Below are 13,745 nucleotides of genomic sequence, written 5' to 3'. Positions count from 1 at the left end.
TCTTTAGCAAATCGAACGGGAAAGCTTCTCCGTAGATAACGAAAGCCTTCAAAAAGGGAATGTCAAATCATTGTGTCTGAATAAAAAGAAAAAAATCTGGATATCTCAGACAAGACATTGAAAAGGACTACTCTACGCTGACACCACTTTGCCACACTCAATCCTGATGGGGGTTATTATATGGTATTTGTTTGAGGGGGTTATTTTATGGGGGTTATTTTTATAAACTTATATAGCATAAACATACTTCAATGATTGAGAGGCCTTTTGAGTGATGACCAAAAGCAAAACCGTGAGGGCTTAGACCCAAAGAGGACAATATCTCATCATTGTGGAGTATGTTTGTGTAATAACCTAATAAAAATAACCCTCATAAAATATCTCCTTAGACAAATACCATACAATAACCCTAACAAATCCATAAGAAAGAGATGATAAGTGGCTACAACGATCATTTTCTCTGAAGCTGCTATATAAGGGTCAAGCTCTCAAACAACAATAAAAAAGAAGAAAAAAGGGAGAATGCACAATGTGAATAAGGATAACACAATATGAAGTAAAAAAAAAGTGTGCGAGCAAAACATAAAGTGCTAAAAATAAGAAGCATCATAATAGAGCAAAACTCACGTAGTGAGAAATACAAAACTGAAGCTCTACGGAGAAAATCTTCATAGAAAATCTTGTATAGAGTTCTTTGTAGATTACTTGTGCCAAATTTGTATAATACCACATCTAAAAGAGACGAAGCTATTTTTGTAACTCTTATCAAATTTATTTGTAAGGGTTGAGCCTGAAGAGGTTTGTGCAAAAGAATACGTAGTTGTTGAACCTGAAGAGATTTGTTTAAAGAATACTTGTTTAAAGAATACTTGTGTTTGAGTCTGGAAAGACTTGTTGAAAGAATATTTGGGTTTAAGTCTAGAGAGACTTGGTGAAAGAATACTTATTTTTAGCCAGAAGTGACTTGGTAAAGAATAATTGTATCTTGTTAAAGATAATGGAATTCAATCTAATTGGATCGAGAATTGGACGTAGTCTCTGGGTTGGAGACGAACCAGTATAAAAACACTTGTGACATTTCATCAATTTCTAATACTTTGTCTGATTACCTTCCAATACTTCATTTGTTTACATTTTTCACTACCTTATTATAAAAACGCGAGTTTTTGATATAGACTATTCAACTCCCTTTTTAATGTGTATCTTTCTCTCCAATAATAATCTATATAGTATAAAAGAGAAGAAGAGACACTATGTGTCTATACATATTTATTTAAAAAATAACAAAAAAAATATAAATTACTAAAAAAGATAATTGTTGTATTTTTTTAATGAGAAAATATAATTATTCAACGATTGTTATTAGAAAAGATAACATATAGTTACTAATGTCTTCAATAAGAATTAATAACAAATAAACGTAAACAATTAAAATATTTTAAACAAATCTAGATAAATAAACTAAAGAATAAATGTGTCTTAAAAAAAGTGAAAACCAAAATATGTTTAGTTATAATTAGTAGAGTGAACAATTAATTTTTGTATACATATTTTTTTCTTTTATTTTATTCTTAAGAGATATGATGGTAGAAAAAAGATTAATTTATAATATAAGAGTATAAATGTCTAAAATAACTTAAAAATTAAAAGGAAATATCTCTTTTATATATAGTAGAGAATATATAACACCTTTAAATTGATACTTTAACCCAATTTAAGTAAGAGACTATTTTTGAAAGAGGTAAAATTCAACAATTAATTAAGAAAAATTAAAATTAAAATGTTATTTTAACATGATATAGAATTAATTCAGGGATCAATCGAGACATAATCAAAATTTGAGGTTTATATTCATAAATGTGTAAAATTTAAAGATCAATTTGGAGAAACTAAAATTTAAGGATTATATTTATAAAAATAAAGGTAAATTTTAGGGGCTTGAGAACTCTTTTTCAATATTATATTACATTACCTTTTAGCTTTAAATAGTAAATTAAAAAAATGTATTTACAATTTATAATGATAATAATATTAAAAAATAAAAAGATATCTTATAATTATTTATAAAAATTAAGAAATAAAAATATTTGAAAAACAAAACTTAACTTTAAGTCATAAGGATATTCAATGATGACAAAAAGAATTAAACTACACTTATTAGATTAAGTGAATTGCATAAATTATAAAATAGGATATAACTCCCTTTAATAAAAAAAAAAGGATATAATTCTAACCTATTTAGTGTAAAGATATATCATTTAACTTTGCAGGTTTGACCAAGACCAATAGTTTTCAATCTCGTGTTACCTATAATTATTGAATTATACATTTAGTAAGCTCTACTTATAGCATATATTTTTGAGACACATTTGGAAACCATTCGAGATGAAAATCTATTTCAACTTTCTATTCAATGATTGTATTTTTAGCCTGAACATGTGCAAGGAAATTCACTGACACCACACTAAAACACAATTTGTTTCAACAGTAAAACAATATTCGATTATAAGACACAAGACTAAAACGATTTCAACATGACTTCAAAATAACATTTCACAATAGAACGATAACATCTGTTGATAGTTTCGTCTATCGATCCAACATTGGATTGTCTTGCACAATCTCAAAGTATTGGATTATTTCAAAGCCCATGCATCATCCAAAAACTAATCAAGTTCGAGAAAATAAATGACAACATAACTAATCTTCCAACATGACTTGCTACACTCAAACAGTGTAATGCTGCTGAATTGTGTCAATGTCCAGTCCCTTGAGTTTCACAACAGACTCTACATGCCCCTTCAATGTGTGAAGTTCCCTCAACCTAGAAAACAAGATGATTTATCAGATTGATTTTGGTTCACAGCTTTAACTAAAAATATTGCACAATAGCATTCACTTCACGTTACCTTGCAACTTCAGCGCGTTTCCTTGCCTGCTCTGCGATTTCAGACAATTCGCGGTAGTTGTTCCTGTCGCTAAATATTTGCTCTGTTGTTTCAGGAGGATTCAACCCATGTAGCGTGCGCTGAGCTGAAGCCCATTGTGCTTCTCGCTCTTCCTTTCCATAATCTTTCTTTGTTGTGAAAGCAGTCTGCATCATTGGACATATAAGCGAGGGAAATATATATTTATCGTCTATATATGATACCATTAAGTACAAGAAATTTAAACGGCACCTTGTTCTCGGTAATATTATTCCATGCCTTGCCACTCAATGCATATCGAATGAAGAATTTAAGAACATCTAGGGGGAAGTAGAAAATGATGCTGTAGAGCCAAATGACACCAGCCCAGCCCCACCCAATTCCTTTCATCCTTGCGAAGCCCCAGTTTCCATAGACAGCTATGATTGTGGCAATCTACGAGATAAACATGTATACTAGAGTTGAGTAATTTGTTATAGTCGAGAACAAAAATCAACCTATATATTACAACTCACCAGCTGTGCTATTATAAAGGCTGTAATAAGCAAGAGACCAGGGCGCTCAACAAAAGACCAGCTCCGTGACCGAGTAACAAAGATGAGAGCCTGACTTACAATACTGACTTGAAGGTAAACAGCAGCTGTGAGCTCATCCTGGTTATTCTTGATAGATCTGACACCAAATTTTTCCTGCCAACATTGTTGTACTTTGGTTAAGCCCGAAACAATTTTTAAAATATTTTGTCCGTAAGTCTAATCATAAAATAAGACTCGTGCTTACCGAAAAGAAATCAGAAGCATGAGCGGCCCAGAAGAAGACAACAGTCATGATAGCAAGGTAGGCACCAAGCACTATGCCTGTGGCAAAAATCTCATTCAACTTCCATGAATCGGGAAGAGGTGATGGCTTCACTCTATCCTTGGAAATGGTCATAATTGTTCCGTCATTTAGTATTGCAATAATCAGAACCATAAAAGGTGAGAAATCAAATTTCCAGATAAGAGCTAGCAGCAAAAAGCCCAGCACGATTCGGATTGTGATAGAAACAGCATAAATGGTGTAGTTCTTCATTCTCTGGAAAATGGCTCTGCTTGTCAAAACTGCACTCACAATCACACTTAGACCAGGTTCTGTCAGGACAATGTCGGATGCACCTCGAGCTGCATCAGTTGCATCAGCCACTGCAATCCCAATATCTGCCTTTTTTAGGGCTGGCGCATCATTCACCCCATCTCCAGTCATCCCACATATGTGTTTTCTCTCCTGGAGTATCTTCACAATCTCGTATTTGTGCTCTGCATTTTACATCAATCAATAGTTCAATAAGTTATTCTAACAAAATTGTATCTCGATCAATGAAGTAAAATCCTCTTTTAAAATTAGAAGACTATATTCAGATTATTTCTAAACAAAATTGCAGCAAGTTATTATCAAGTATTGAATAGTTAAGATCACCAAGGAAAGGCACGTTACATAAGTTTTATTAACAGTATATTTACCAGGAAAGACACCAGCAAAACCATCAGCCTGCTCAATAAGCTCTTCAACCGGAATCGCAGCCATACTCTCATCTTTGTGGTCACCAAGGAGGGAGGAAGAAGGATACATGTTACTTCCCATGCCAAGCCTGCGAGCGGTCTCCTTTCCAATAGCTAGCTGATCACCAGTGATCATCTTAACATTCACTCCAAGATGGAGAGCACGGCGAATGGTCTCTGCACTGTCATGTCTAGGTGGGTCAAATAGAGGCAAGAGACCCACAAACTTCCATGGTCCTCCTGAACTTTCCTTGGTCTTCTCTGGAACTTCCTGGTAGTAGATAACAAATCACAAAACTAACTTTAATTTGAATGATTATTGCTGGAGATCAGAAGATATGAGTTTACACAGAACCACAACTTACTTGCTTGGCAACAGCAAGGGAACGGAGACCCCTATCTGCAAATTTTCCGATAATGGCATGAGCTTTCTTTTTCACATCTTCACGGAGATTGCAGAGAGATATAATCTGGCAAAAAGTTTCATCATGAGCTACACTAATCATAGACATTGTAAATGCAAACAAGAAAGATCAATCTTATGCACTAAAAGATTTATTTACCTGCTCTGGTGCCCCTTTGCTTGCTCGGTACCAATTGCCCTTGTCGTCTATGTATGTTATGGCCGTACGCTTGTCCACTGGATTAAAAGGTAAGAAATGCACCTCTGTGATACCATCTCTGGCCTGTAACAAGTGTGAAAAAGTTGTTAACGCAGTTACCATATATCAGACCAAAGATTGTGATTATTATAAAGTTTGACATGCTTGTTAAAAGAGCTAGCGCGCCAAAAATATTTTACCAGTGTAAAACCGACACCATTAATCAGGCTAACATGCTCGTATCCAGATAATTTGCCCTTTACCCTACTTCATGTCAATATTATATTTATGATCTAATCAATTCTCATCCAGATGCATGAGAGAGCTCGAAAGAACGAAATTGAATTATAGAGTCTTTACGGTCAAAATGCTTGCTCCGTTTATGCAGCAGGAGTTAATTAATTGATATTAAGGTACAAATGCAAGCAGAACCTAGCAAGTCAATATATCATTGAGAAGAAATTACAAACCTCTCTTGGGTCACCCAACATTCCAACAATGCAAGCATCAATAGCATCTTGGTTCTCTACCCTAGACGCCCTAGCTCCGTACAAAATTACAGAGTCCTTGTCAAATTCTTTTCCAAAAACCTGCAATATGTATAAATCACTTCCATAATTAGTAAATTCGAAATAGTTCTAGACAGCAGACCCTACACATCAAAATTGGTTAGTTGAACATTAAATTGACGGATCCTCGTTCATATATCAATAATCAATTTTAAATTACATTTTTTGTAATCTATATCTTCTGACCTCAATCAAATTCTTGTCTACAGTGAGCTTGTTCAGCGTTAGCGTGCCAGTCTTGTCACTGCATAAAACATCCATCCCAGCCATCTCCTCAATGGCTGTCATCCTCTTTGTGATAGCTCCTTGTTGGGACAGCCGATGGGAACCAATAGCCATCGTCACTGACAAGACCGTCGGCATGGCAATAGGAATCCCTCCAATGAGAAGCACCAAGAGATTGTCAATTCCACTCCTATAGGGCCGGTGCTGAATTGGGTACATGACAATGATCTCAATGATCATACCCACAGCTATTGAGCAAATGCAAAAGTTACCAATGGCTGTCAACACCTGAAAAAGTCGAAACCATCAAATACATATCAAACAGGTTGAAGTTGAATACGCTACACTGCCAGCGTAACACAGCTAGAAAACATTTTCACAAATCCATGTTAGATAAGAGGGGAGATAGTACCTTCTGAAAGTGGCCTTCTTGGTTGGTGCTGTCCACCAAATGAGCAGCCTTACCAAAGAAGGTGTGTACCCCAGTAGCGATTACAACAGCCTCAAGCTCTCCTTGCTTAACTGTAGACCCAGAGAAAACTTCATCACCAGGATTCTTGGAAACAGGCAATGATTCACCAGTAAGTGCAGATTGATCGATCTTGAGAGGATCTCCTTCCAAGAGACGAGCATCAGCTGGGACTATGTCTCCCAACTTGATGCTGATGATATCTCCTGGTACCAATAAGGCAGCATCCTCCTCACTCCACTTTCCGTCTCTTAGAACCTGCCATCCATTCAAACATAATCAATATATAAAGCCAAACTATATGTGATTACCAACTGAAGCAAGACCTTAATTAGCTTTTATTCTAATTGTACCTTGGTTTTGGGTGCAAGACCTGCCATAAGTGCTGCAGCAGCATTGCCTGCATTGTTTTCTTCTATAAAACTAATAGTGGAGTTGATAACAAGCAATGCCACTATTCCCACAAAGTCCTGCCAATCCGGTGGCCTTCCCTGTACGTTTAAAGAGGATGACAATGAGAATGAAAACTGAGTGAAAAAGGACATAAAAAAAAAAAAAAGGAAATAGCATACTATCACAGGATTTTTTCCCTTCTAGTCCAATTGAGCTTAAAAATGACATTTTATGTTATACCGTGTATAATAATCTGTCTCATTTATTTTTTTATATATAGTTTGTGTGCTTGCACTCAAAATTAGTCCCAAAATGAAAAGGAACAAATTTTTGTTATCCTATTTCGATCTCCAATTTTTTTCACTGTGCTGATTTTTTTTTTAAATTATAGTGAAATGTGATCAAATGCATGCAAACAATCAAAAGATGATACCCCTCCATTTGCCAATGCAATTGCCATGATAGCAGCCGCTTCCATGACCCATGACAGCGGATTCCACATAAACCCCAAGAACTTCAGAAACTTACTTTCCTGTTTTCAAAGTAGTTTGGCAAGGCTTAGTAACTGATTAATTGATGAGAACGGACACAAGTTTAAAGTAAAAAACATAACCAAGTAGCAATTGACCAGGTAGAGATTAATTAATTGCCTTCTTTTCTTCTAACTTGTTGGGCCCAAAAAGATCCAATCTCTTTTGGCCTTCATCAGTGGTAAGACCATCCTTCGAACAGTTCAACTGTTCGAAGACTTGGTCCACGGGTATTCGCTCCTGCAACACAAGCATGCAATTAAATTAGTCATGATTCATCCCTATCAACAATAACATGTCATACAACAAAATTACACAATATAGATTTCCAATAAAAGAGATGCAACACATTAAATATTTAAACTGCGTACATAGAATGAGTAATGTCTGATTGCAAGACGTCTATCAAACACATGAAAATTACATTGGACCATTACAAGCATGAAAACGTTGGTGTAACATCTATTTAATAGCAAAAGAAAAACTAGACTTTACGCAATCCACGTTCAAAATTTGTCATAGTCTTGTAATTTTAAAATAATTATTGTATTTTATATATAATGAGTGGATTTTGTTTCTAACAAAATTAGAAAATAAACTGCTTAGTTAACTTTAAAATGGTATAATAGTTGAATAAATTAGTTAAGAAAATTAAAAAAAATAAAAAAAAATATCGACACCAAATCAGGATATATCTTTCTAAAGAAATCAAGGTTAGGGAATTCACTCATTATATTACAAAAACTAAAATCATAATTTTTAATGAAATGAGATCGAGATTTTGAATAACGGTAATTTGCTTCAATTTCAACTGAAATGTCAAATTTCTAAACTCTCTAAAATCTAATAATCAAAACGGTTCAGAATTTTCCGCCTCATCAAAGAATATGACAAAATTACAATCACGATGACAACGCGACAAAATTACAGTCATGATAACAGTTTCAAACCTAATAATAATTAAGATTTATTTTGACCAAAAATTGAAGGACCTAAAACACATCTAACACGCGAAAAAATCCGTCTAACACATAATAAAAACAACATGAACTCCGTTTAGATATAAAGGAAGAAGATCATCGAAAAAAGATGACACAAACACAACATAACCTAAAAAAAAAAATAAACAAAAAATGATTTTTATATTTTCATTGAGCAACACACAATGATATTTGATCGTAGGCATAAATAACATGTATCATGAGTTTTACGACCTAAATTAAAAACATTCTGAATCACAAATCAAATGCAGCCACGGATTAAAACACAAATGACAAGTGAAACACAAGATCAGGATCAAAAAATTTCAATTCAAATCATAATTCAAATCAGCAATAATAATAAATAAATAAATAAAATACTCCACAAGGATGGAAGCATTATCATAAACAAAATCAGCTGGTTATCAGGCACGCACGTGAATTTCCGAATGAAGATAAAACATAAAAATAAAAAATAAAAAAAAACGATACGAAGGAGAAGACAAAAGGACGGAAACTAACGAGATCGATGTTCTCATTCTTCAGCTTTTCGAGGTTATCCATCGCAGCGAGAGAGTGAAAGAGAGAGAGAGAGAGAGGGTTTATTGATTCAGTAGAAGCGCCGCTCCAACTGCATCAGTGAACCCTGCCGCACTGTTTATATAATGCGCGAGACCACGTTAACGGAATATGACTACTAATGAATCTCCCTCGATTGGTGTGAACGAATGCATGTACACTGTACGATACAATACGCTTTCCCTCTCAATATATAGGATCCGCGACTACACTGTGCAAGTCAGCCTAGAGAATAGAAAAGTAAAAGTAAAACCTTTTAAGTCATTAATTTAATTAATTGCTTTATTTTATTTTATTTTGTTTTAATCTAAATTGCTTTATTTTTATTTTTTTAATCTAAATTGCTTTATTTTTAGATCACAATAAAATCAACTATATCATATGTTTTTGTTGATTTTCTTTTAATATCCTGATATTATTTACCTTATCTTTGATCCTTAAAAAGGAATTAAATCTAATCTGAATAAAAGTACAACTTAGACCAAACAGCACTGTGCAATGGCGGTGTAGTGGTTGACTCGCTCACTGCCGCTAGTTCTTCGGGTGTATTAAATATTGGTATATATATTTTTAGGATTAAAATTTTGAATTTTACTTCTTATTTAATATATGTATTCATAAGTTTTGACTAATGTCAAAATAAAATATATCACATTTTTTATTTAATAATGAATGTACATTAAATGTAAATCAAAATATATAATCAAAAATCATGATTTGACACTAGAAGAAAAGAAGTATTTTGTATTTCTTGATTTTGAATAATAATAAAAAATAAATAATTGTTTAATGGGTAAAAGATTTAGAAACTGAATATTACTCAAGTAGAAAAAGAAAGAATAAGTAAAATATAATGAAAGATAAAGTAGTTTAAAGATAATTTTAAAGATAAATTAGTTTAAAATTTATATAGATTATTTTTTATAAATAATATTAGTATTTTAATTTATATATTTTGCAGCTAAATATTTTAAGTTATTGTTATAAAAATTAATAAATTTATCGTAAATAATTATTTATGAGATTGAGTGATACCTAAGTTCTGTATATAATTTCTTTTGTTTCTTTTTAAATGGTAACAACCTAAATGCTTTTATGGGAAATAATAAGTTTCAAGATTCAAAAATACGCAAATTGACATCGGATCGATCGCACTTCGGCATTCGTTCTCCATTTTTTATTTGTTCTTTTTTCTTCTTTTTCTCATTTCTCACGTTTGCCACATGTTTTATATTTCTCAATTAGTTATTCATGTAATTCTTTCTAATTTTTAAAATATTACTCTTTCATGAATGAATTTCAGAAGAAAAAAAAATTAAATCACATTAATTAATAAAATTAGTTATTATAATATCATTTAAGCTTAATAATCTTTTTTAAAATATATTTTTTACTTTGTTATTATATCATTCTATTTATGATTATCTTGTTTCACATTTTTTAATCAATTAGTGTTTATATATTAAATACATATGACTATTTTGCACAATAGTCTTTTTAACTGACGAGAGATTTTTTTTTTTTTTTAAGTTTTAACTTATATAATTTAGTTTTTATTTATCATAATTATTTTTTTAATTAAATTTTAATATTTAAAATGAATCATCTATAAATATAAATAATAATGTGCTACAATATAAACTATTTATTATGAATTTAAAATATAATTTATATTTTTAAAATATTTATTTATATAAATTTTAAATATAATTCATATATTTAAATATATTATTTATTAATATATAATTTATTATAAAATTTCGTTATATATTATATAATAAGTATTTAGTTTGTACAAAATATTAATATACTAGTGATAAATAATTTCACAATTTTTTTAAACCTTCTTATCTTTTATTATTATTGTGTAAGAAAAATCTCTTTACTTATTATAAAACGGATAATCCTAACTTCTCTATTTTTTTACACTCAATTTTATTGTTTTTATATTACAATTAATACTAAGAATATAATAATAAAATTTAATTAGTATTTTAATTTATGTAATACATATATATATATATATATATATTATATATAATTAAAAATTATAATAAATTATATATATACTATGTTTAAATATATAAATTATTTTTAAAAGTAATAATATACATAAATATTTTTAAATATATAAATTATATTTTATGTTTATGATAAATAATTTGTATTGTAATAAAAAAATATTTATTGATAAATTATTTTAAAATATTAATTTTTAATTTTGAAATAATTATGATAAATAAAAATAAAGTTAAATTATACTTTTGATTACTTATCTTATTTTTTAGATTCATTTTAGCCCTTTATCTATTATAATGTTCATTTTGATCTTTTATTTTTTTATATTTGGATTAATTTGGTCATTTTAAAACAACAATAATTTTAATTTTGCGACATAGTTTTGAATTGATTTTTGACTAATTCGAGACATAAAATTTGTAATAAAAGATTTAGTTATATAAAAACTATGAAATTCAATTGACATTTAAATTTATAAGAGCTATAACATAATAAAAATTGTGTGAAAAATATGTCTCATAAGCAACTAGAAAATAATATATAATTATAATTTTTGGATTTTCTATTGCATTTTATAATTATTTTTATACAATTTTCACCATGACCGTAATACTTTTTATTTAAATTTTAGTTGCTTTTAACTGTTTTCATATAAATAAATAAGATGAATTTTAAGTGTTGAATAGTTAAAAAAATTCAAAATCATTTCTCATAATTAAAAATAATCATCATTTCATAAGGACCAAATTGATCCAAATTTAAGAGATAAATGATTATAATGAACATTATAAAATATAAAAGATCAAAATGAATCTAAAAAATAAGATAAAGGACAAAAAATATAATTTATCCTAAAAATAAAATTAAATAAGATATTAAAACAAATTCTTATCCTAAAAACAAAATTAGATAAAAAAAATTAAAAAGAATTCTTATAAACTCTCTCTTTAAAGAAAACCTCGTAAAAAATATTTTCACGCATGATAGAAGTTCATATTTAATAAAAGTTGATAAATATATACTATTAATATAAAAGATATTATATTATCTGAGAAATCATATATAATTTTAAGGTAATTATTTTCAAAGTCAATATATATAATAAATGCTTAGTTTGAAATTGAATGACAATTTTACATTGTCCGTGTATGTATGTATGTATGTATGTATATATGTGTGTGTATATATATATATATAGAGGATGGATTCATTTACTTTAGGAGTAAGTTTATTTATACTTATTCTATTCAATAACTCATGTTGTACATCAAATTTCAACAATCTAACCGTTTAATTTAAAGTTCTTAATGCATAGATCAAATCTACAAATTTTTAGAAAATTTGAAAAACATTTGATACTTTGTTTCATTAATTCAAATCAATGTATAAAATAATTTTATAATTATCTGTCAATTTGAATTAATGAAACGAAGTATCAAATAATTTTCAAATTTTTAAAAAATTTGCAAATTTGATCTATATATGCATTAAGAACTTTAAATTGAACGGTTAGATCGTTAAAATTTGGTGTAGAATATGAGTTATTGAGCGAAATAAGTCTAGGTAGACTTATTCCTAGAGTAAACGAATCCCTCATCATATATATATATATATATATATATATATATATATATATTATTCTCTTTAATATTTTTTTTAATTATTTATTATTTTTACAATTTAGAATAATAAGATATAAAATATATATTGATTCATTTGTTTTTTCTTTATCTAAACCCTTTCTATATTTGAATTAAAAGTAATATTTTTTAATGGGAGGCTTTGTAGGGATTATCCTTCAACCAAAAAGTATTTTAAGCTTTCAATAAGTGCTATGTGGACATATTTTCACTCTCCTCTTATATGTTGTAATTTTTTTTTACTTTTAAATTAAATTTTAATTTTTAGAAAAATTTCCAATAATTAAAATTAATAATGTGTTACAATATAAATTGTTTATTATAAATTTAAAATATAATGTATATACTGAAGTAAAACTAAAGTAAAAATTTTTCTCACAGAAAATACTTACTATCATAAAAGAAATAATATATATAATAAACATATAAACTGTTATATTTATTTTGTAGGAGTGATTAAGTGGAAAGAATTTATACTTCTTTATTAAAAAAATAGACTAAAATTATAGAATTAAAAGAAAGAGAGAGAAAAATTATAGATTTAATATTATAGAAGATCAAAAATGAATTTAATATAAAAAATGATGAAAGTTCGAGAGTACTTACTAAACAAATTATTGTGAGAATTAAAAAAATTTAAAAAGTAAAAAGTATGATGAATCAAAATAATATTTTTTTTATTGATAGAAATTATAATAATAATAATAAAGTTTAAATTTATAAATATTTTATATACAACTCCCAACTAGAACAAATAATATTATTATTGAGAAATTTTTTTCCTAAAAATTAAATCTTATACCACATTCTTCTTTCAAGTTTCAATTATTATTTTAAGAAAAAAAACTCTTATTTATTATTTAAAAATTTTGAAATAACATTAATTATTTTTAATGATATTTTCTCTTACTAAATAAATTAATAACATTAAAATTTATTAGAGTTGACCTAATTATTACTTGTTTACCATTATATATGAAAACATGAATATCATATAATACTAATTTTTTATTAAATAAAAAAGTTTTTTTTATTGGTAGCAATATTATTATTACAAAATATCTGTTGGGGGACGTGATTGGCCATTTTTAGTTGGATCATTCCAACCACAATTTTTTTCAATATATAAAATTTGAACCCGAAATCTTATTTAAGAAAATTGAGTTTAATATCACTTAAATTAACGATTTATTGATAAAAAAAGGTTAATTATAAAGAGAAATACTAAATAAATTAAAGTCTAAAGACTCATTAAAAAAATAAAAGTTAATAGT

The 13,745-nt window shown here is 28.6% G+C and overlaps 1 protein-coding gene across 1 annotated transcript; it reads right to left on the bottom strand.

Moving 5' to 3' along the window:
• Positions 1-2,379: 2,379 nt before the first annotated feature.
• On the bottom strand, positions 2,380-8,979 carry LOC109818145 (plasma membrane ATPase). Its single transcript, XM_020383549.3, has 15 exons — positions 8,756-8,979; positions 7,374-7,493; positions 7,157-7,255; positions 6,684-6,821; positions 6,274-6,588; positions 5,823-6,149; positions 5,538-5,657; positions 5,029-5,151; positions 4,831-4,935; positions 4,427-4,736; positions 3,708-4,222; positions 3,443-3,616; positions 3,180-3,362; positions 2,910-3,094; positions 2,380-2,824 (listed from the first exon to the last, which is right to left on the bottom strand). Exons 1-15 carry the CDS (start codon positions 8,795-8,797, stop codon positions 2,728-2,730), a joined length of 2,853 nt encoding a protein of 950 aa, XP_020239138.2. The 5' UTR covers positions 8,798-8,979; the 3' UTR covers positions 2,380-2,727.
• Between the last annotated feature and the right edge of the window lie 4,766 nt (positions 8,980-13,745).

This window comes from Cajanus cajan, chromosome 5 (assembly GCF_000230855.2).
Source record: "Cajanus cajan strain Asha chromosome 5, NIPB_CcT2T_4, whole genome shotgun sequence".
NCBI classification, from domain to species: domain Eukaryota; kingdom Viridiplantae; phylum Streptophyta; class Magnoliopsida; order Fabales; family Fabaceae; genus Cajanus; species Cajanus cajan.
Note: the sequence above shows the minus strand (reverse complement) of the source record. Positions and strands in the feature narration are given on the sequence as shown.

Bases quoted from the DNA above. Each gene is read 5' to 3' on its own strand.
- LOC109818145 (XM_020383549.3), bottom strand. From the start codon at position 8,797: ATGGATAACCTCGAAAAGCTGAAGAATGAGAACATCGATCTC. The intron at 5,152-5,537 runs GTTTGTAATTTC...CACTTGTTACAG, and splicing joins TGTTGGGTGACCCAAGAGAG to GCCAGAGATGGTATCACAGA. The intron at 3,617-3,707 runs GTAAGCACGAGT...CAATGTTGGCAG, and splicing joins ATGCTTCTGATTTCTTTTCG to GAAAAATTTGGTGTCAGATC.